The sequence below is a fragment of the Macaca thibetana genome, chromosome 1 (genome assembly GCF_024542745.1).
Source record: "Macaca thibetana thibetana isolate TM-01 chromosome 1, ASM2454274v1, whole genome shotgun sequence".
NCBI lineage: Eukaryota > Metazoa > Chordata > Mammalia > Primates > Cercopithecidae > Macaca > Macaca thibetana.
The window spans coordinates 216,000,019-216,024,862 of NC_065578.1; the positions used below are offsets into that span (position 1 = coordinate 216,000,019).

General features: G+C 42.3%; 1 protein-coding gene and 1 pseudogene across 7 annotated transcripts in view; both read left to right on the forward strand.

The window, feature by feature from the left end:
* LOC126951160 (40S ribosomal protein S2-like) overlaps positions 1–24,844 on the forward strand; it is a 375,530-nt pseudogene that overhangs the window by 220,723 nt on the left and 129,963 nt on the right. The gene's annotated exons all lie outside the window — the stretch shown is intronic.
* Positions 1–24,844, forward strand: part of CATSPERE (catsper channel auxiliary subunit epsilon) — a 185,924-nt gene that overhangs the window by 144,668 nt on the left and 16,412 nt on the right. For 4 of the 6 annotated variants that reach the window (XM_050784989.1, XM_050784982.1, XM_050784994.1 and 1 more), the window contains 4 exons: positions 5,761–5,860; positions 9,095–9,181; positions 16,514–16,671; positions 16,879–16,951. In XM_050784989.1, the coding sequence (XP_050640946.1) occupies positions 5,761–5,860; positions 9,095–9,181; positions 16,514–16,671; positions 16,879–16,951 (418 nt within the window). The remainder of the gene's footprint in view (positions 1–5,760; positions 5,861–9,094; positions 9,182–16,513; positions 16,672–16,878; positions 16,952–24,844) is intronic. The other 2 variants (XM_050784983.1, XM_050784985.1) reach the window with 1 other exon arrangement.

Sequence of the window (24,844 nt, forward strand, 5' to 3'; positions counted from 1 at the left end):
TTTTGTACATAACGAAACTTGAAAGAAAGAAGGTGCACTCTGCAGAAGTGAAGAGAGAACTGAAAGTCAGAGCAACGCTCTTCAGCCTGCCTGTGTGATCCAGGGGTATTGGCCCAGGATGATGGAACTAGAAATTGGAAGCTGGGTTTTCAAGCCCCAGTGAGGCCAAGAGGCTATTTTGTAAATTCAGGATATATTAAGAGCTACCTAGTCCAAAAAGAGAGAGAGAGAGAGAGAGAGAGAGAGACTGACTGGAAAACTCTGCTTAATGCCCAGGTCAGCCACAAGGAAGGTTGTAACCTACATGAATTTGTAGGCAAAAACATACCTCCTATAAGAATAGGAGATGTCCACCAAAATGTCCACCTCAGGCCTCCTATGGATGTGGATCTGAACTTACACCTAATAGGAATAGAGTTTAGTCACAGAAAGTGCCACAAGAAAAATGAAGCTAAAAATTATCAAGTAGGGCCAGGCGCGGTGGCTCACGCCTATAATCCCAGCACTTTGGGAGGCCAAGACGGGCGGATCACGAGGTCAGGAGATCGAGACCATCCTGGCTAACACGGTGGAAAAATACAAAAAACTAGCCGGGCGTGGTGGCGGGCGCCTATAGTCCCAGCTACTCGGGAGGCTGAGGCAGGAGAATGGCGGGAACCCGGGAGGCGGAGCTTGCAGTGAGCTGAGATCCGGCCACTGCACTCCAGCCTGGGCGACAGAGTGAGACTCCGTCTCTCAAAAAAAAAAAAAAAAAAAAAAAAAAAAAATTATCAAGTAGACTTGAAACCCCTAAGCAAACCCCTTGAAACAAAGGTAATTGGAAAAGCAAATCCAGAGACATAATATTCTTACTGGAAAAGTCACCACCATCAAAAAATTGATCATCTAAATTTACAAACATTTAAGGAAATGGACCCTCATGAGGGCAAGTCAGCAGATAAAATAAGTGAAAAATGAGCACACAAAACAAATGCTTAAAAATAACAGAACAATCTGAACAATATAGAAAATGTGTTCAAAATGAATAAAGAGGAAAAATAAAGTAGAAACCATAATGAAATAATATGACTATGAAAAGAAAGACATATTTTTAAAAATTTGAAATTCTAGACATGAAAATGTAGTCATTAAATTCAAAATTTTAGACACAATTACAAACCAGATTAGACAAGTGAAGAGAGAATTACTGAAAAAAGAGAGATGTGGAAATTAACCAGGATGCAACACAAATAGGTAAACAGATAAATAAGAAAGAGGCTAAGAAACAATTTCAGCAGAATGACAAATTTCAATATGTGCTTAATAGTTTTTTCCAGAAGGGGAAATTACAGAAAATGCGTTGAAAAGAGAAGCAACATTCAATGAAAAGAAAGAAAATATGAAAACTTTTCGGAATTTAAGGCCCAAATCATAAGGTTGAGGATTGGCATGAAGTCTCAGATACCTCAGAATGAAGCCATAAAACATCAAAGAAAAAGGGAAAATCACATACACTGTCATACAAATAAGACAGATTACCTATAATGGAATGTCGCCTAGACTGACAGATTTCTCACCAGCAAAATTAGCATACATATAACTGGGGGTCAGATGATTAGCCATGAGAATGGGCTGAGTAGGGAAAGAAGAGAATGTAGGAGAGAAATGCTGTGTGAGAAAGCAGGGAGGGCCAGGCGCGGTGGCTCCGCCTGTAATCCCAGCACTTCCGGAGGCCAAGGCGGGTGGATCACTTGAGGTCAGGAGTTCGAAACCTCCCTGGCCATCATGGTGAAACCCCATCTCTACTAAAAACACAGAAAGTAGCCGGGCTGGTGGTGGGTGCCTGTAATCCCAGCTACTCGGGAGCCTGAAGCAGGAGAATCGCTTGAACCCAGAGGTTGCAGTGCACAAAGATTGTACCACTGCACTCTAGCCTGGGCAACAGAGTGAAATTTTGTGGAAGGAAGGAAGGAAGGAAGGAAGGGAAGGAGGGAGGGAGAGAGGGAGGAAGGAAGGAGGGAAGGGAGGAAGGGAAGGGAGGAAGGGAAGAAGGAGAGAGAAAGCAGGGAGGGAGGAAGGAAGGAAGGGTGAGAGGGAGAGAGGAATTGGGGAGCTGGAAATCTCTAAAAGGTCAAGGGGCAGATGACAGGACAAGTGGGGGATGGGAGAGGGTGAGGCGGGAGAGTAGTCTACTGGAACGGCACTCTTTGGGATTTTTGTGGCAGCATTTGTTTGTGGAAATAACTTATTTGTCTCTTTGCTACTACGAATCACTTGATCAAACCTTTTGCTTCCAATTCTCCTAAGATAATGAACTGAATACTAGAGGCCAACGACAGAGGGACAGATCAGTAAGGCCCGTGCCCAGTTCCACTGAATTATAGTGTACATAGTTGATAACTGGGCATCCGATCAGGTATTCATCAGAGGTGAATTTAGCTGCTCACTTTGAGACTCTGGCAGACTCGAATCAATTAAGCTTTGAGAATCAGCGGCATCAGCGGCAGGGGTGGCCACTGGGAAATTTGCCCATAGTCTAGGCCTCTGGATTATAATAAATGCCTTATCGTTATAGGGAATGGCTCAGGTACAAGGCTTGGCAGAGTTTGACCAATAAAAGGACGATAGATTCACTGTCCAACACTCATAAGAAGGAAGCCAGTCCTGGGAGTGTGATCCAGCTGGGAACCGAAGTCATCACAGCTGGATTCAGAGTCCCAGGGCTCGCCTCACGCTTATGAGCATTTGATGATGAGTCTATTACTCTCCAATCCCAAACTAGAATTTAGTGCCACAGAAGCAACCCTGGAGGAAACAATGGGGCAGGATTTCTTTGTTACCCTGCAGGGAGTTCAGGAACAGATACTGTGGGTGTTTTAAGGGTCCTGAGGATTCGCTTTAGTCAGGTATGGTAAGATATACAGACGCGGAGATGACCGTCAGGAAGGAAGTGTATTATACATACAGATCCCTGGAAACTGGGGGCAAGGCACACCCCACGGGGCCACACGTGGAAACGCCAGGGTCAGTCAGGAGGCAGAGGGAGTGCGGGGAAAATGTGGGCAGAGCCTCATTGCAGTTTCTGTGGGAAGGAATAGGAGAGGCAGGATAAGCACGTTTGAAATTGGCTACTTTGAATAATTTCAGTGGCGCTCTGGGGACTAGGGACTGTCCCTGGTTGTGGGGTGTCTGCCTCTGGGGTGATGAGGGTAGGAGGATGGTAGCCCAGGGCTACTAGTAAAGAACCCCCTTTCACAGGCAGGGGCTCCCGGAAGAGTTGTTTGCTATCTCTAGGAACTGGCTAACCTTCCGCAGACCCCCTAGAGAGAGCACGGCCCCAGAAGTTATGGCATCAGAATACAGGAAATTAAAGTCATGGTTAGTGCAATGGGATAGCCACAAGGATTTGTCCAGCAGGTTTGCAGGTCCACGGAGAGGTCTCTTTCCCAGTTCCCAAAATGGAACTGCCATCGTGGGGAGGTTACAAATCGCAAGGAAGAGATGCCAACTGGTAACATTTCTGCATTTCTGAGGCTTAATTAGTATCATACCCTACATTAAAGAACATTCATGAAAATAAGCCATGCTTACATAGACAAGTATTTTTTCAGATATTTTCAATGATATAAATTAAACATCACTATGAAAGATCTTTACAAATCCAGAAATTATGGGTCATGTAATTTACACTTATTGCCACTAGATGGCACTGTAGCGTATTGCTCTTGCGAAAGATGCCGGCTCAGTTCAATTAGGATTTTTTTTTTTTTTTTCAAATAAAACTTATGGCTTGCAACTAGTTCTTAATAATTTAAGAATCTGGCCAGGCGTGGTGGCTCACACCTGTAATCCCAGTAATCCCAGTGCTTTGGGAAGCAGAGGCGGGAGGATGGTTTGAGGCCAGGGGTTGAAGATGAGTCTGGACAACATAGTGAGACTCCCCATCTCTACAAAAAATTTTAAAATGTACTGGGTGTGGTGGCACATACCTGTAGTCCTAAAGTTAGGAGGATCCCTTGAGCCCAAGAGTTAGAGGTTATAGTGAGCTATGATTGGTCACTCACTCCAGCCTCTGCAACAGAGCAAGACCCCATCTCTAAATTACCTATAAATAGTAATAATTCAATAGTCTGATGACTTTTGGAAAATGCAATCAAACATTCTGTTTTTTCCAAAGCTCCTAGAATGAGAGCTTAGCTAAAGCCTGACCCAAATCTCTGAAACTATACAAAACTACGCGTATGCCTACACATGTGTGTATTTGTCTGTTGCAAAAGGGTTCCAGAGCTCTCAGTAGAGTTTTCGAATTCTCTGTGGCCTTCTTCCCTATCAGAAAAGACGCCAAACACCAATACTCCAATCCCTAGCTAGTCATGCTGTTTGAGAACTAACCTTCTGAGTTCATCTCTCTATGACTTCTCAAAACTAAATAGGATGGAAAGGTACCTATTCTCAGGTACCACTTTTTGACATTTAAAATTTTTGTCCCCAGTTTGTGAGAATGGGACTATAAATGCTTTTAATAACAAGGGTTGGGCGGTAGCAAGTTTAGCAGACCTAGAAAGCCAGATACAACTGCGAGGTGAAGCAGAGATGGGGCAGTGCATCAGGAGACACTGTCAAGGACCTGTTATTTTGGATGATAGACACAGAGAAGTGAGTGCAGCAAGAAGTTCTATCAGATGGAGAAGGTGGGGCAACAGTCCCAGAGCCAGCAGCCTCGAAACAAGTGCCTGACACTAAGGTCCTAAGTGAAATTCTACCCAACGGGCAGGGGGCACAATTTCATTCGGAAATATGGGAGTAACTGATGGAGAAGGAAAACGTGCAACCATTCTTATGGTCACAAGTTCTGGTGTGCAAAGGCACGACTTTATCAAGAACTGAACTTTTACCTCTGAGCTCAAGCCTCTGTGTTCACATGGTAGCAGGGAGAAAAATATTAATATGAAGCACTACAGCTCTTTTGAGCACTCACTGAGTTTGAGGTAAATAAGCCCAATGGGGCCTGTGTCTCCAGCCCCAGCATCAAAGCAGGGGTAGCCAGTCCATCTTTGAGTCCCCTTGCTGGTGTCTACTGTTGGTAGAAGTTGTCGTCCATTCTCTGAGCATGGGCTAGGCGTGACTATAGACCCAGGGAGCGTACAGGCTACGTCTGCTTCTCAGTCCCACCTCGACTTACCGACACCCCTGATCCTTCCAGACTCAGCCACACCGTCCAGCTGGTTCCTCCTACGGGGATCTGCAGCATCTCCGTTCTCATCACAATAATTCTGTGGTTTCATTCTCTAGTACGTCTAGTAGATAATAGGCGGCCAATGAATATATGAGCTAAAGGACTCCAGGGCATCCTGCTCTGCCCTTTCTCCATCCATCACATCCCGCCATCCTTCTCCCTCCCAACACCCATGACAGCAGTGCCTAAGCTGCCCTCACCTGATCAACAGATGGACCCTGTCCAGTGAAGAGAACTTAGAGTTCCAAATGGTCAAAAAGTTAAACATTTCTCCTTCGTTACTATCAGGTTTTATTTTGAGAGGTGAATGAAAGAACATCTGTTTATTTCATCCAGCTGTCAAAAGACACCTAAACAATAGGTGCTGTTATTATTTTACAGAAAAAAAAAAATCAAGACTTCAAGAGTTTAACTCCCCCAGATTTACTTTATCACTTTATGAAGTGATAAAGACAGGATTTAAACCTCAGCACTTCTGACTCAGAAGTTGGAACTCTTAACCCCTCTATTTTAACTAGTATCTTTCTGTTTGTTGTTTCTTTCAGATTTGATGATAATGGCTACGTTAAAGACGTTGGAGCAAATTTCATAGTGTGGGAAATACATGGCAGGGATGACTATAGCTTTAATAATACTATGGCACAGGTATGGCATCTTTGGATTTAACCAGAATTTAGCATGCAACTAGACAATGTCTTTCTGTTTTAAATTTATAAATAAGCAATCTAAGGCAAATAGAATAAGGCAGCAGTGGGTAGGAAAAAAATCACCTCTAGATTAAATTATATGGCTACTCAAATTCATTTATGAAAAAAAGAAGTTGTCGTCACATAAGACGGACATAAAGGGGTCAGAAAAAATAAAATAACATTTATAGTAGGATGACGCAACTCTGAGTCTCCTTTTCTCTCCAAACTATATTCAGTGTTTGAGTATTTATGGGTCTGCCTTTGGCTTTAGGACATTTATCACTTTTGCACTAAGTCAAATGGACACTCTGGGCTTCGTCTCACTCGGCTTCTCGGCATCATTTGACCCCGCTGACTTTGACTTCAATGTCCCTACGCTCTGCTGATTTCCTTCCACCCTCCATGACGGGTTGCTCTGGGCTTCCTTGGCGAATCTCCCGTATTCTGCCCTTTCACTTTGTAGGTCACAGCAGAGTGTTCTTACCACTCCCAGTCAGCACACTTCCCCTCCCTGTGTGGGCCTTTCTGCCCTGAGGACCTCCTGTCATGGTGGAGCCTCCTAGAAGTTACCAGCACTGATTTCTAATATTCCCCATAGATTTCACTCGAAAAAAAAAAAAAAAAAAAAACCAGGGATGGCTCTTTCCAAAGTAATGTTCTTATCTACCAGACACCTTAATTATCCAGAAGTATAACCCACCTAGATGGCAGCCAAGAGAACTGAGTCCCACCTGCCACTCCCCAGAGTATTGCAAGAATTCTTTCTTTTGTTTTTTGTTTTTGTTTTTGTTTTTTTAAGAGTCTCGCTCTGTTGCCCAGGCTGGAGTGCAGTGGTGCAATCTCAGCGCACTGCAACTATAGCAGCCCCCATTAAAACTACATTTAAGGACAGGGCATGGTGGCTCACACCTATAATCCCAGCACTTTGGGAGGTTGAAGCGGGACGATCGCTTGAGCCTAGGAGTTTGAGACCAGCCTGGGCAACATAGTGGAACCCCTTCTCCACACACACACAAATTTTGAATTAGCCTGGTGTGGTGGTGCACACCTATAGTCCCAGCTACTCAGGAGGTTGAGATGGGAGGATCGCTTGAGCCCAGGTGGTCAAGGCTGCAGTCAGCTGTGATCATGCCACTGCATTCCATCCTGGGTGACAGGGCAAGATCCTGCCTCAAAAAAAAAAAAAAATGCATTTCAGTTCAAACAGTTTACCCTCTGACCTCAACCCCCAATCCTTTAGCTCTCTCATTGTTATTCACACTACTCCAGTCTCCTACTTTGTCTCACACAACCTGGCCATCTGCTGTATTAAACCCTCTGCTTTCTCCTTCTCTCTCTCTTTTCCTCCCTTCCCTTCCTATCCAGCGTGAGCTCCATAGTTCAATTCTCCAGCACCATCTTGCCAATATCGATTTCTCTGTATCTCTATCTATATCTCATTTTTCCCAGTATTATTTCTGCTTGCTGTTACGGCAACTTGAAACACCCATCTTTCTGCTTTATCCATGCCTGTATCTGAGTTGCTCAATTCCTATCTTGGAGCTCATCACTTTCAGAAAAAAATTACAGCACTTTGGGAGGCTGAGGCAGGCAATCACTTGAGGTCAACTCTAAGACCAGCCTGGCCAACATGGTGAAACCCTGTCTCTACTAAAAATACAAAAATTAGCCGAGTGTGGTAGCATGCGCCTGTAGTCCTAGCTACTCAGGAGGCTGAGGCAGGAGAATCATTTGAACCCAGGAAGTGGAGGTTGCTATCAGCTGAGATCGTACCACTGCACTCCAACCTGGGCAACACAGCAAGATTCCGTCTCTAACAAATAAATAAATAAATAAATCTTAGAAAATTATGAATAGATAGAAACATCCTTCACCTCTTGAAATATAGATATAAAAAATTTTAGCAAACATTGTATTTAATGGTAAAAATTTGAAAACTTTCACTTGGAAATTAGGAACAAAACAAGGGTGGCCGTTGTCACCACTTCTTCTTTTTTTTTTTTTTTTTTTGCTAGAGACAGAGTCTAACTCTGTCACCCAGGCTGGAGTGCAGTGGCGTAATCTTGGCTCACTGCAACCTCTGCCTCCCAGGTTCAAGCGATTCTCCTGCCTCAGCCTCCCGAGTAGCCGGGGTTACAGCCACACGCCACCACACCCAGCTAATTATTATATTTTTAGTAGAGATAGGGTTTCACTGTGTTGGCCAGGCTGGTCTCAAACTCCTGACCTCTGGTGTTATCACCACTTCTATGCAACACTATTCCTGAAGATCTTTGTAATAAGAAAAAAAATAAGGCCGGGCGCGGTGGCTCAAGCCTGTAATCCCAGCACTTTGGGAGGCCGAGATGGGCGGCTCACGAGGTCAGGAGATCGAGACCATCCTGGCTAACACGGTGAAACCCCGTCTCTACTAAAAAATACAAAAAACTAGCTGGGCGCAGTGGCGGGCGCCTGTAGTCCCAGCTACTCGGGAGGCTGAGGCAGGAGAATGGCGTGAACCCAGGAGGCGGAGCTTGCAGTGAGCTGAGATCCGGCCACTGCACTCCAGCCTGGGCGGCAGAGCGAGACTCCGTCTCAAAAAAAAAAAAAAAGAAAAAAATAATAAAAACAAATAAAAGGGATAAGAATGGGAAAGAAAAACATAAAACTGTCATATTCACAGATGACACAACTGTTCATGTGAAACAATTAGAATTAATAAGTGAGTTTAGAAATTCTCCCAGCCAAGCACATGCCTGTAATCCCAACACTTTAGGAGGCTGAGGCAGGAAGATGGCTTGAGGCCAGGAGTTCGAGGCCAGCCATGGCAACATAGCGAAGCTCCATCTCTACAAAAATTAAAAAACTAAAAGTTAGCCAGGCATGTTGGCACACACCTGTAGTCCTAGGCACTCAAGAGGCTGAGGCAGGAGGATCACTTGAGCCCAGGAGCTCGAGGCTGCAGTGAGCTATGATCTCTGCACGGCAGCCTGTGCAACAGAGTGAGGCTGTCTCAAAACAAAATTCTCTCAGCACAAGGTCGATATACACAAAATCAATTGTCAATTATTCCTCTGTTTACCAGCCAACATTTAAATAATAAAAGTTTTAAAAAGACAAAATTTTCAATAGCAACAAAACATTAAATACTTAGGAATAAGTTGATAGGGAAACTTCTACCTACCCACATATATATGCAATCTTTTGACAGAGTGGTTGTTTACATGAAGCACAGACATGGAAGTCAATGATTGAACTTAACAAGCACCTCCCCCTAGAAGAAGTCTGGGGACCTGAGGTAAGAGACACATTGCCTTGATGGAAACATTTTGGATTTAAATTTGTTTGGGTAAACCAAATCCTATTTTTATATTGTATCATGGTATATTTAAAATGCTTCATCTTAATTTCTGTTTGATCTTTTGTTGGTTCTGTGTCGCTATTTTAATTTTCACTGCTGTAAATATGTGTTTGCAGATTATTAAATATCTGTTAAACATGTGAAAGCATCAAGAGTGAGTCTTTTTAAAGACTACCTAGCTCCCTTACTTCCTCAGTCTTTACTGAAAAGTCAGGTCATTGATGAGGACTTCCTTGGCCACCATATGGAAAAACTTAACCTTCACTTTCATGATAGCCCATATTTGTCCCTCTCTATTTTCTTTCCTTTTTTTTTTTTTTTTTTCTTTTTGAGACGGAGTCTCTCTCTGTTGCCTAGGCTGCTACGCTGGAGTGCAGTGGCACAATCTCAGCTCACTGCAAGCTCTGCCTCCTGGTTTCAAGCAATTCTCCTGCCTCAGCCTCCTGAGTAGCTGGAACTACAGGCGTGTGCCACCATCCCCGGCTAATTTTTGTGTTTTTAGTAGAGATGGGGTTTCGCCATGTTGGCCAGGCTGGTTTCAACTTCTGACCTCAAGTGATCCACCTGCCTCAGCCTCCCAAAGTGCTGGGATTACAGGCTTGAGTCACCACGCCCAGCCTCCCTCCCCTATTTTATTTAATCTCATTAGCGTTTATAACTATGACACGTTACATAGCCTACTTTCAAAATCTTGTTTATTTTCTAGCTCCCTTACTAGAATGTAAGCTCCATGAGGGAAATTTTGTTTTGTTCACTGCATCTGATGCATTGTAGGTGCTCATTAAATATTTGTGGACCAAATTAATTCATTATAGATCATATGCCTATTATAAAGAGTACTTTTCTACTATTTAAAAATCATAAGGGGGCCAGGCACGGTGCTCACACCTGTAATCCTAATACTTTTGGAGGCCGAGGCGGGTGGATCACTTGAGCCCAGGAGTTCAAGACCAGTCTGGGCAACAAGGTAAGACCCCATCTCTACAAAAATTAAAAAAAAAAAATAGCTGGGCACGGTGGTGCATGCCTGTAGTTCCAGCTACTCAGGAAGCTGAGGTGGTAGGATCACTTGAGCCCCGGTGGCTGAGGTTGCAGTGAGCCATGATCACGCTTCTGCATTCCAGCCGGGGTGACACAGTGAGACCTTGTCTCAAAAAAGAAAAAAGATCACGTTAAAAAATAAAAATCATAAGGAATTAAACTGGTAATTAAATCAGTTAAAAGAAAACTTATCCTCCTGATTTTTCGTTGAAGGACATCCAGGGGTCTGGAGTTAGGGATAGGTATAAATGATAGGTGAGGATGATATCCCCATATCTTACAAAAGGCACCTAAATATTCTAAGATTCTGCCGAAATAACATACTCCAAAGAAGCAGTGAGCTCACTGGGTAATTGACAACCATGAAGCCTGCCGCAATCGGTATGATACGGTACAGTGGTTCTCAGACTTGAGCAAACATCAGAATCACCAAGAGACCTTGTTAAAGTAGATGGCTGGGTCCCGCTCCCAGAGTTTCTGATTCAGCAGGTCTTGGGTGGGGCCCAAAAATTTGCACCTTGATGATACTGATATGCTGATCTGGGGACTGTTGAAGAACAATTGAAATGGTAGCGTACAGTCTAGAAAGACTCTGGAGTGCCCACACCAGGCCCTACATATTCGATTCTACTGCGTGAGAAACTTAAAGCTCACCACTGAAAGGGTGAATTCAGTCTGAAGTCCAAATATAACAGAAAGCAGGTACCTGCAAAGACGAGTTATGTCCTCGTGAATAAGGCTACTCTCACTGACAGGTGTCATTACTATGTTGTATCTTATCTCAACATGGCAATCAGGGCTGCATTCTTCCTGAAACATATACCTGAAACGAAATGGAAAGCCTTCCGGTTATTGGAGCTATACTGATTGCTACATAGTCCTTCTGATTCTAGAAGGATGAATGACGCCTACATTTAAAAAAAAAAAAAAATCAGGGAAGTAGCTCTGGGGACTGTACATTCTTAGGGAAAACACTGAAGGACTCATAAGCAAAAGTGGCATTTTCACAGTTTCTCCTGGTAAGGTTGGAGGTTGAGAAGGAAAGGGAGAATATGGGTACTGAGTGCTTGTCTACATCCACACAATACAGAATCGGATTTGAGTTTCTTGAAGTGGCTGAAGATACTAGACAGGGAAGTCCTTGGCTAAAAAGGCTAAAAATTGAGTATAATGCATGAGGCTAGGGGAGATTTGTTTTTTCTTTTCTTTTATTTTCTTTTTTTTTTAATTGAGACAGAGTTTCACTCTTGTTGCCCAGGCTAGAGTGCAATGGCACAATCTCAGCTCACTGCAACCTCCGCCTCCCAGGTTCAAGCAGTTCTCCTGCCTCAGCCTCCCAAGTAGCCGGGATTACAGGGACGTGCCACCACGCCTGGCTAATTTTGTATTTTTAGTAGAGTCAGGGTTTCACTGTGTTGGCCAGGCTGGTCTCGAACTCCTGACCTCAGGTGATCCACCTGCCTCAGCCTCCCAAAGTGGTGCTGGGATTTACAAGCATGAGCCACCGCGCCCAGCCAGGAGATTTGTTTTCTAAGAGGCTGGGTGGTTTGATCAAGAGGGCTTTCACATGAAAAAAGAAGGGGGAAAAAATAATAATGGCAAGGGACAGGGGAGTTTTAATAATGTAACAGGAAATATCAGGCAGTGATATCTTTCTGGCAGTGACACAGAAAAAGAAGCAAGAGTCAGCAGGTATCATCATTCACATTAGGAAATAACGAAATAGGAAACAATATAAATATTCCTGCGTGTCTATATACAAAAATACCTAATGACACAAGGCTATTAAGTCTTTGTTAGCAATGCTTTGTTGTATGATATATGCACAGCGTCTGAACATATTTGGAATATACCACATCCTTTTCCAATTAAGTTCATGGACCTATGTATTAACTAACTTGGTAAGACAAGTTTCACAGTTTATTTTTGACCTGGAAGAACGCTTCACCAAAAAATATAAGGTATTTTATATTTTCAAGTGGGGATACATTAAAAAATGGGTCTTTTACTTATTTTTCATTAACCCAACATATTGTTTCATAAAAGTGCTACAGACCACAATGGCAGAAAGGTAGACAAAGGCAAGAAATGCTAGAAGAAACAGATTTTTCAAAAAGCAATGTCAAAATGATTTTTGGAGTTTATCGAGACATATAGTAATATTTTCAAATTAAATATAATCAAGAGTTTTAGGGATGCCGCTTATGATTAAAATGTAATTATAGAATAATTCACCTACATAAAATAAAATGACCTGCTAAGAAGGGAAATAGAGGAATTTTCAGTGAGAAGGAATTATTCAGCCTTTATCTCTCCCCTTAGAATAACTAGTCCTGGTCTGTGTCCATTGAGGCTTCTGTTCCTAAGTTCCCACTCCTGAACCTGGCCTTTTATCAAACGAAGGATGCAGTGGCCTATACACAAGAATCCTTCAAAAATCCTTCCCTGGATGATTAGTCAGTTCTGGTAGTGTGTTTTGAATTTTTGTCCCTTCCAAAACTCATGTGAAAATTCCATCTCCAATGCGGCAGCATTGAGAGGGGGAGCCTTGAAGAGGTGATTGGATGATGAAGGCAGAGCCCCCAAATGTGAATTAATCCATTCACAGATTGATGGATTAACGGGATAATGGATTCGTGGGTTTCATGGGAGTGGGACTGGCAGCTTTATAAGAACAGGAAGAGAGACCTGAGCTGTCATGCTCCGCCCCCTTGCCATGTGATGTCCTGTGACACTTTGGGACTGTGCAGAGTCCCCACTAGGAAGATGGCCCTCAGATGCAACCCTTCAACCTTGGACTTCTCAGCCTCCTTGGAAAGGCATGAATTCCTTTTCCTTATAAATCACTCCATTTCAGGTATTCTGTTATAAGCAACAGAAAACAAACTAACACACAGTGAAAGCCTCCTCGGCTCAGCACAGGTTGCTCAAGCTGTGTTCCTGGAGCTTCTGCAGCTGGCACCACCCTGCACGTGAGTCAGTCTCCTGAGTCCCTCCCCTGCTGCCTGGGGGTTTCCTTCCCGGAAAGATGCCACAGACGGGGCAGGTATGGCAACATGGGCACGCAACACATTTAGATTCTTTATAATGACTCTAACTGAAGCCAAAGGATCTATGGCAAGTCTGTTTTCTCCGAAAATTCCTTGACAGTACAGGTCCATACAACTCTACACACAACAAAACTCTGTCCATCTGGTGATCTCCTCCTCTGCTTTTCATACAAATATCTTCCAAACTTTTCCCAGAGGTCTGTCAAAGTAGAGCTGGACACATGTGTTCCCTGTCCCTGGTTACTATTTACTTCCTCTGCTCTTTCACATCACAGTTTCATTAACCCGAGGAGGGAACCCACAGCCAAGGCAACCAGCCAGGGGCGTACACACAGCCGAGTATCAAGTGGGCCTTCTGCTCCATTTAGTCAGACTGGGTTTTTGGCTCTACTCATACTTGTGGTTACCAGAATATAAATGGTAAGCCAACTTCTCCTCCTAATCTTTTTTTTTTTTTAATTAATTTTTTATTTCCATTTTTACCATGTAATATATGCATGTAAAACTCCTCCTCATCTTGATGGCCTATGCATATTACTCTGAACTCGGTCGTGTAACATGTTACATTTTTTTCTGGAATGCATTTTAGCCTAAAATTTTATTACTCTCAACAATCGTCCTTCAACCTGGCTGGGGCACTGGCACTCTGATGAACGACCTCTAAACATTCCTCTCATTGTTGCAGCCCTCATTATTAATTCATATTCCTGGGAGATAACTTGGATTGGTAGAGTTGCCCTGCCACCACCTCAGTTATGTCCTGGGGTTGGGAGCAAAAGAATCTGTGCCTGTCAGCTTCTGGAATGAAAGGTGGGGACTTGGAATTACCCTCACTCTGATGATATCCAAGAGGAATCAGCATTCTATTAAAAATGATGATGGACTCTGGACAGACAGAAAAAAAAAAGACGAATATCCACAAACATTGCTCTCAGGAAGAGGTGCTACTGGAATTCTTTAATTAAAGTTATACTGTGAAATTAGCTACAGACTTTGATGACTATTTCATCTCCTAGAATAAATGAAGAATACAGTCATACATCACTTAACAATGGGAACATGTTCTGAGAAATGCTTCGTTAGGCAATTCTGTCATTATGCAAACATCATAGAGGGTACTTACACAAACGTAGGCAGTGTAGCCTACTATATAACTAGGCTATGATAGAGCCTGTTGCTCCCAGGCTGCAAACATGAACAGCACGTTACTGTACTGAATAATGTCAGGAAATGGTAAGTATTTGTGCAATAGGAATTTTTCAGCTCCATTGTAATCTTATGGGACCACTATTGTATATGTGTTCTGTCAGTGACCGAAACATTGCTATGCAGTACACGACTGTAATTGATTATTGGAATGGAAGTAATAGTATGTAGGATATGTCTGTATCCTCACATTTCATGATATCCAGGTAAGTAAGGGCAGGCATAATCAGAATTGTACCTCACATCTGAATAAAACAGTTTTCAAAAATTTCAGGCCAAGTATTGTGGCTCATACCTGTAATCCCAGCACTTTTGGAGGCTGAGGTGGGAGGATTGCTTAAGTCCAGAAGTTCGAGAGAAATCTGGGCAACATAGTGAGACGCCCATCTCCTTTAAAAAAAAAAAAAAGGTTAAAAAAATTAGCCAAGCTTGCTGGCACATGCCTATAGTCCCAGCTTCTAGGGAGGCTGAGGCAGGAAGATTGCTTGAGCCTGGGAGATCGAAGCTTCCGTGAGCTGTGATCATGCCACTGAACTCCAGCCTGGGTGACAGAGTGAGACTCCATCCCTAAAATCAAAACAAAACACACATTAATTCAATAAATGTATCTTGACTACCGTGTGCCAGACTGAGGATATAGCAGTATGCAATAAGCTTCCCTCTAGAGCTTACCATTATTGCCATCTAATCATGATAACATTTTCATCCACGGAGTTGCCATGAGGAAGTCTCTTTGAGACTGTGCAAGAGCTGAGTCATCACAAAGCTCTACTGACTAGAAAGTTGTTCGTGAAGGAGGAATGTTTCAAGATATGTAGAAAAAAGAAAAATACCATTGTCTTAGTACATGTTGTACTGCTATAACAGAATGCCAGAGGCTGGGCAATCTATAAAAATAGAAATTGATTGGTTCATGATTCTGGAGGGTGGGAAGTCCAAGATCAAGGAGCTGGCATCTGGTGAGGGCCTTCCTGCTGCATCATCAGATGGCAGAAGGCAAAAGGAGAGAGAGAGTGAGGGCGAATGAGAGGCCAGGCAAGGCGGGCTGAACTCATCCTTTTATAAGCAACCCACTCCACGATAACGGCATTAACTCATTGATGAAGGTAGCGCCCCTGTGATCCAAACCCCTGGTTGGCCCCATTAGACCTCACTTCCCATCTCAACTTTTGGGATCAAGTTTCCAGCTTTTGGGATCAAGTTTCCAGCTTTGAGGGATGCATCCAAACCATGCAACCTTGAAGGATGTTGATAGACAAAAGCTCAGACACATCCAAAGTAATGACCTTGTAAGGCTTCCTGTTTCCTTCAGATGAGAAGCTTTCAGAGAGCAAGAATGGTAGAGGAAGAGTCCTTTAAGTAGGGTGTGAAAACATACAGGATCTAAAAGAACCCAGAAGCAATGCCATGTAATAGTAGGATCAGGTATCTGCAAGTTTTAATAATCATTTGCTTTCATTGTGTTTGTTTTAACAGAGTAACCTTTAAAAATACAGGCTTGTTTCATCTGTGTTTTTTAAAAGGCAGGCAGGAGACAGTTTGTATCTTGAGACCCATAGAAAGACATGGTAATGGTAATAGGGCTAAATGAAGATCCTAGGGGAAGATAAAAACCCAAGGATGTACCATCTTGACTGTTGTGTCTGTATCTTGTGATCAAAATTGTTTCTGTCCCCACTTAAGCATCTTTGGAGCATTTTGTATTTTGTCGATTTAGGAAAATAATATGCTTACATATTCTCAACACTCTAATTTAATTGTTTATAAATACATTTACTTTCACTAAGCATCACTTTTTATCGAATTTTAACCCAGTGTAACTCTTAAAAGGCTATATAGAGCACTACAGTGGTAAAATAGAAGGGAATAGCCATTACATCTCTAAATAAGTTTTCAAGATAAATGAGACTATAATTTTGCTTATCAGAGTCATAAAATGACCTTAAAATTTTTGTCTTTGTTTCTTGTTCAGAACTATATACACTGTTTTTCTTATGCTATGGGAAAACCAGGAGACTTAGATCAACCATACGAGATTATCAACAGTTCTAATGGCAACCATATATTTTGGCCCCTGGGCCATTCTGGAATGTATGTATTTCGTGTGAAGATCCTGGATCCAAACTATAGGTGAATATATGTGTTACTGTAATAGTGTTAGCATTAGTTCTTCAAAATGAAATCTTCATTTTTTTAATTTGATGCATCCTATACATTCAATCATTGTTATTCTTGTTATTTACATATTTGCTTTTTCATTTTGTAGCAATCACATGAAACATTCTATGTGGGTAGAAGATTTTATGTTAAGTGTTAATTAAATTAATCAATTTACAGTTACATTCTGAGGACTTTCCTGGGTTCAGTTGCCATGAAAGATCCGAACATAAGCACAGTCTCATCCTTCAAGGTATTTACAATTAAGCTGCCTGGAGAAGGAGGAGTGGGGGGAGGGGTGCACATAAAAGCCAAGAAAAGTTAAATCAGAGCAAAATACGGGAGATATTTTTCAAATATAATTATTTGCATTATTGACAGCACAATAGTAATTCAGAGATGGGAAAGATTAATGCTCTTTTGAGCAGTAAAAGAAAACTTTCTGGGGAACACAGAACATCGGTAGAATTTACGTTGCCAGAAGACTGGGACAGAGGCTTCCAGTGAAAAAATCACACTGATAACGGAATGCAGCTACATGTTAGCAAAAGGTTAGCATATTGTCTACGGCCTGTGGAGTCACAAAGGAAGGCAGAAAGTGCCCTGAATGAGGAAGGTAGAAAACAAAGGAGGGAGACAAACTTACAACAATTCATAATGTTTAAGTAAATTTCAGCCCATGTCCTAGAGACCTTCATTAGTGTCTTCACAAGGAAAGCGGTGTGATGAAAGCATAGTTCAAGGGAAATTAGCCTGAGAATAGCATAAAGAATGGTACGGAAGAAAAACAGGCCAGGCGCGGGGGCTCACATCTGTAATCCCAGCACTCTGGGAGGCTGAGGCGGGAGGATCACCTGAGGTTGGGAATTCAAGACTAGCTTGACCAACAAGGAGAAACCCCGTCTCCACTAAAATACAAAATTAGCCGGGCGTGGTGGCGCATGCCTGTAATCCCAGCTACTCGGAAGGCTGAGGCAGGAGAATCGCTTGAGCCCGGGAGCCAGAGGTTGCAGTGAGCTGAGATTGCGCCATTGCACTCCAGGCTGGGCAACAAGAGTGAAACTCCCTCTCAAAAAAATAAAATTAAAATAAAAGTAAAAATAAACTCTACATGGATAATGGAGAAGAGTGACGTTAACAAGGAAAGAGGTCAAAGGAAGGCCTAGTGGCAGTAAGAATGGAAAGAAGAGAAAAAAGAGTCTGATGGCGAGAGATTATATCAACCTAACTGGCAAGTAAAAAAGTACTCGATATAGTTTCATGTTTTCTAGACCAGGTGATTAAAATAATGGTATTTCCTTTGACCACAATAGGTAATGGGGTGGTTTTACTTTGGGTGAGGTGTTGAGATAAGAGTTCTGACTTTGAATTTGAGAGGACAGTGAGATATCTAGGTGAAGATGTCCTATCAACAGTTAAGATTTCTAATCTCGGCCTGGAGTGGAAAGGAAGAGCTGATGATAAAAAGTTAACAATACAGATGTGGGTACCTTCTATGGGGATTCAAGGAGCGTACATAAGTTAGCTGACTGATTATAAATAGAGAATGGAAGGGCTTTAGGGGACACCCACTGTTAAGGAATTTGGGGTGATGAGGAAGGGGCAGACCAGTGAGTTATTCAAATAAAAGAAAAATGAAGACAAAAATAGAAAGGTAATTTTTAAAAATGCAGTGAAACAGGATATTTAAAGGTGACTGTCACTAACAGAGATGTCCCAAACATGTTCTAAAATCATGATTATCAATGCAGGATTTGAAAAGAGGGTGTCTCAAAACTGGTTATATCCACTATTAGCCTCTAAGCTATTCAAAGGCACCTTCGAAAGAAGGCTGGGAGTTCATAAGAAAGGCTAACAGAGAGGATTTCTTCCAGGGGGCTTTTCCGAATGCCATGGGGCCAAGAATGCTTCCCCACAAGTAAGAGGGGCCTTCAGAAAACTACTCAGGGAAACTAACACGGGCCTCCTGGTTTGGGGATGGGGGAACAAGTATTATGCCTAATTCTCATCTAGAAAGTTGGAAGGTAAGAGGATGCCTACAGGTGCACTGACAACAGGAGACATTAAATGGGTCTAAAAAACTGATATTTTATAGTGATATGAGGTATCATCCATAAGGAAGATAAAATATTCATGAATTTTATGTACCCAACAAAAAGCCAGACAATACATGAGACTAAAACTATTAGAAACAGGGTAAGAATATGACAAAAACACAGTTTTATTAGGAGACTTTAATATATCTTTCTCAGAATTTGATAGATCAAGTAGTCATAAAATAGATAAGCAAGTAGAGAATGTGAATAAAATTATTAATTAACCCAAGTCAAGACATAAGTAAAGTGGAGTCTTGGCTTATCTAGGAATTAGGATCTAAAGTCAGTTTGTAAGGATAATATTGTATGTGGCCAAAATTACTTTTGATTTCTTATAAATGGTGTCATGCTAGAAACTGAAATAGCATCTCTCAGTGAGTCCAGTAGAGCCAGTAGTTCCACCAACATTTCAACAGATCTTTCGTTTTGTCCCAGTTGAAATACTTGATCCACATTTTAAGCCATGTGGTAGAAAAAATGGGTGCTGTTTGTCTTTTAACACTAGAATCATCTTTGTTGTGTAAGATGTTCACATGTGAAAGGCTCAGCAGAACTAAGACCAACTATGAAAAGGGAAGATTCCAGTTTCCCATCTCTCATTCACTTCAGAATAGAAGCACGTTGAGTGGGTAGTGGGGAGGATCTGCCGCATCTTACAATGCCTGCAGAGCACACACATTCTCTCCCAGTGCCTAGGGAGACACTGTAAGTGACAATAATGTTATGGTGAACCAAAAATAAAATTTTAACAAGTGAAAGAACATCATTTTATAGGCTACAATTCAGGCTAGAATCTAAAAAATATAAATAGCATTCTATTTCTTACAATATGACAGATATAGTGTTCAGGGAAAGCCTTTCCTGCACAGTACATTTAACACGCATACACCTTTTAAAGGCATGGCCACATGGATGGGAAACTGAGGGAATTATTTGTAGGCCAGAAATTCCGAAAAAGTGCAAATTCATTACATCCTATTGGAGTTATCTAAAGACGCTCTATCCTCCCTAGGGTTATCTGCGTATCCCTAGTGACCTGGATCACAAGGCAACATGTAGGAGAAAGGAGAACAAGTGTGGGGCCCTAGCAGAGATGGAGAGTAGATCAAAGAACCTAAGGCTTTGAAGGGCAGAATCCTTAGGGAAGATGGCAAGAATACATGCCTGAATCAATCCTGGCTCCAGATTTTAAAAAATAAAATAAAACTTTCCCTAAGAGTTTTAACTACAAATGTACACTGAATAGATTTAAGCCTGGATTTCATATTAGCTGACTGTCTAAAAAGAATAATCTAGCCACAAACTTAAAGTGGCCCCAGCCTATGAGTGCCTCCAATATGCTCAGCAGAAGCAAATGTATACCCCGCCTCTGGAGGATTGTGCTTTAAGCTCAAGCCTCAGAAAATTCCCAAAGGAAAAGCACCAACCAACAAAACATAAGAGAAGAAGAAATCATGAACAAGGGTCAACAGAAACAACACTCCACAAAACCAACCTACAAAGCTTCCAATATTGGGTTTATTACATACAGAATACAAAATATGTAAGCTTAAATGCTGAAGTGTATTTACAAGAGAGCTCTGAAAGTACAATGAAAGAAGAAACTATCCAAGCTGACCAGAAGACCTGGAAAGAAACAGAGAAAATTTCTAAAAACAAAAATATAATCAACTTAACTAAAAACTCAATACACAGATTAAACAAAAGATGACATTCACGAAAAGAAAATTAGTCAATGGAAAGAACAAATGTCCTCAACAGTCCACATCCTCATTTACTTTTCCAAAAAACTTCAACTTCCAAATATCTCCACCTACCATAGTGTCATTAACCCTAGTCACAAATGTACTTATTAGCCCCCCAAAAGAGAACAAACTGAAGTCTCACAGCTAGCCCCAAGTCCAAAGTCTGAATGATACCCAGGCCCCCTCTAATTTTGTCATGATCACGCCTTCCTATTCCGTACCCTGTGGCCTTTATGGTGGCAGAGTTTACCACTACCAACACACCTTACACAGAAGAGCAGGGGAAATGGGAGGAAGAAAGATGAGTTCAAATAGATGACAGCTAGGTAGAAAATAAGTGCAGATACTGTATTCCTAGTATCTACGTGTCATCATGAAGCTATAGTTAGTATTTTTTATTTTCTCCATTTTCTAACCTATGTTCACTATGTCTTTAGCCAGTATTTCAGGTTTATTTCCTAGTAGAATAACCTTAATTTTCTGTGTGTGTGTGTTTTGTTTTGTTTTGTTTGTTTGTTTTGTTTTGAGACAGGGTCTCACTCTGTCACCCAGGCTGGAGTGCAGTGGCGCGATCTCAGTTCACTGCAACCTCCACCTTCCGGGTTCAAGAGATTCTCCTGCTTCAGCCTCCTAAGTAGCTGGGATTACAGACATGTGCCACCACGCCTGGCTAATTTTTGTATTTTTAGTAGAGACAGGGTTTCACCATGTTGGCCAGGCTGTCAATTTTCACTACTAAGGAATCTGAGCTCTTAGCGATCCCTATCTGTACATTCCTGGGGCCATAAGTGAAATCGTGAAATTCCACTCCCAGTTCCATCACTTGGTTCTTAGATTCCCATATTCTGGCTGTGGGAGAAACACCTCCAAATCTTACTTACTGACAAAAGTATTTACTTCATTGAAAGAGAATTCCCCAACCTCACAGATAACCTTTCCTGCTAGCTTCACAGCTTTACAATATAATCATCCATACCAGAGCACTTCTGCCAGTAAAATAAAGCTTTATTAACATTTACACCCAAGCAGCAGGTGTAATACCAAAAGTGTCCTAGGTAGCCAGTAATTATGGTTACCCTCATAATAAATAGCAGCCTTAAAAGTCCATGCTACTATTCTGTGAGGCCAGTGAATTACATGTGTATCAGCCCTTTGCCTTTTTTTTTTTTTTTTTTTTTTTTGAGACTGAGTCTTGCTCTGTCACCCAGGCTGAAGGGCAGTGCAGTGGCATGATTTCAGTTCACTGCAACCTCCACCTCCCAGATTCAAGCTATTATCATGCCTCAGCCTCCCAAGTAGCTGAGACTACAGGAACCCGCCACCACACCTGTTTAATTTTTGTATTTTTAGTATAGATGAGGTTTTGCCATGCTGGCCAGGCTGGTCTCGAACTCCTGACCTCGGGTGATCTGCCCACCTTGGCCTCCCAGAGTGCTAGGATTACAGGTGTGAGCCACCATCTCGCTGCCTTCTTTTGCTATAAAATGAGTTCCTTGGCTAGAAGCAATCTTGTGGGGATACCATGAAAATACACATGACACTCGTTATATCCCTGTGTGGTGTTGCAGGCAGAGGCTTTGTAGAAAAGGCAAATTCAAATCCCAAAATTGTCACAGAAAGAATAAATCGCTGTCCCCTCCATGCCATAATCAACCTGTCACCAGACGGCTGTCTGATACCTCTGGATTCACACACACAGAAGGCTTTGGTTGGTTGCTGCCACTGCCAAATACAGGCACACCCCAGAGATACTGTAGGTTTAGTTCCAGACCCCCGCAGTAAAGCGAGTCATGTGAATTTTTTGGTTTCCCAATGCGTACAAATCTTATGTTTACACTATACTGTAGCCTATTAAGTGTGCAACAGCATTGCACATTGTCTAAAAAATATATAACTAGCTTAATTTTAAAAATACTTTATTGCTAAAAAATGCCAACAATCATCTGCACTTTTAGCAAGTCATAATCTTTTTGTTGGTGGAAGGTCTTGCCTCAGTGTTGATGGATGCTGACTAATTGGGGCGGTGGTTGCTGAAGGTTGGGGTGGCTGTGGCAGTTTCTTAAAATAAGGCAACAGTGAACTTCGCTGCAGCCATTCCTTTCATGAGAGATTTCAATGTAGCACGCCATGCTGTTTGGTAGCACTTTACGCACAGTGGAACTTTCAAAACTGCAGTCAGTCCTCTCAAATCTTGCCACTGCTTTATCAACTAAACATATGTAATATGATAAACACTGTTATTTCAACAGTATTTACAGAAACTTCACCGGGAATAGATCTGATCTCAAGAAAGCACCGCTGGGCGCGGTGCCTCACGCCTGTAATCCTAGCACTTTGGGAGGCACAGGCAGGTGGATCACTTGAAGTCAGGAGTTCGAGACCAGCCTGGATGGCGAAAATCCGTCTCTGCTAAAAATACCAAAAATTAGCCAGGTTTGGTGGTGGGCGCCTGTAATCCCAGCTACTTGGGAGGCTGAGGCAGGAGAATCGCTTGAACCCAGGAGGTGGAGGTTGCAGTGAGCCGAGATTGCGCCATTGCACTCTGGCCTGGGCGACAGAGCAAGAGTCCATCAAAGAAAAAGAAAAAAAAGAAAGAAACCACATTCTTTGCTCATTTATGAGAAGCAAAGCACTATCATCCATTCAAGTTTCATCATGACATTGTGGCAATTCAGTTCCATCTTCAGACCCCACTTCTAATTCTACCTCTCTTGCTATTTTTGCCACATCTGCAGTGATTTCCTCCACTGAAGTCTTGAGTCCCTCAAAGCCATCATGAGGGTTAGAGTCAACTTCTTCCAAACTCCTGCTAATGTTGGTATTTTTACCTTCTCCCATGATCATGAATGTTCTCAGTGGCATCTAGAATGGTGAATACTTTCCAGGTTTTCAATTGATTTTGTCCAGATACATCAGAGGATTTACTATCCATGGCAGCTATAGACTTATGAGATGTAATTCTTAAATAGTAAGACTTGGAAGTCAAACTTACTCATTGATCATGGGCTGCGGAATTAATATTGTGTTAGTAGGCATGATAGGCATGAAAACAACATTGATCTCCTTGAACATCTCCATCTGAGCTCTTGGGTGACCAGGTGCATTGTTGATGAGTAATAATATTTTGTTTTTTGGGGGGTTATTTTTATTATTATTATTTATTTTTTTTTTTTAGACAGAGTCTTGCTCTGTTGCCAGGCTGGAGTACAGTGGCGCGATCTCGGCTCACTGCAACCTCCACCTCCAGGGTTCAAGCGATTCTCCTGCCTCAGCCTCCCAAGTAACTAGGACTACAGGCATATGCCACCACACCCAGCTAATTTTTGTATTTTTAGTAGAGACGGGGTTTCACCATGTTGGCCAGGATGGTCTCAATCTCTTGACCTTGTGATCCACCCGCCTTGGCCTCCCAAAGTGCTGGGATTACAGGTATGAGCCACCGCACCTGGCCTATTTTTTTTTAACTTTTTAAAATAAGAGAGAGGATCTGGTTCTGTTGCCCAATCTGGTTTCAAACTCCTGGGCTCAAGCAATCCTCCTGCCTCAGCCTCCCAAAGTGCTGGGATTACAGGTGTGAGTCACCATGCCCGGCCAAGTAGTAATATTTTGAGAGGAATCTTTTTGTTTTGTTTTGTTTTCTGAGAGTAGGTCTCAACAGTGGGCTTAAAATAGTGAGTAAAGCATTCTGTAAACAGACATGCTGTCATCCAGGCTTTGTTATTCCACTTAAAGAGCACAGGCAGAGTAGACTTACCATAATTCGGAAGGGCCCTAGAATTTTTGGAATGGTAAATGAGTGCTGGCTTTAACTTAAAATCATCAGCTACATTAGCCCCTAACAAGAAAGTCAGCTTATCCTTTGAAGCTCTGAAGCCAGGTACTGATTTCTCTTCTCTAGCTGTGAAAGTTCTAGGTGAGGCCGGGCATGGTGGCTCACACCTGTAATCCCAGCACTTTGGGAGGCCGAGGTGGGTGATCGCCTGAGGTCAGGAGTTCGAGACCAGCCTGACCAACATTGTGAAACCATATCTCTACTAAAAATACAAAATTAGCCAGGTGTGGTGGTGGGCACCTGTAATCCCAGCTACCTGGGAGGCTGAGGCAGGAGACTCGCTTGAACCCAGGGGGTGGAGGTTGCAGTGAGCCAAGATCACGCCACTGCACTCCAGCCTGGGCAACAAGAGCAAAATTCCACCTCAAAAAAAACAAAAACAAAAAAAGAAAGTCCTAGATGGCATCTTCTTCCAACAGAAGTCTGCTTCATCCACACTGAAAATCTGTTGTGGAAGGTAGCCACCTTCATCA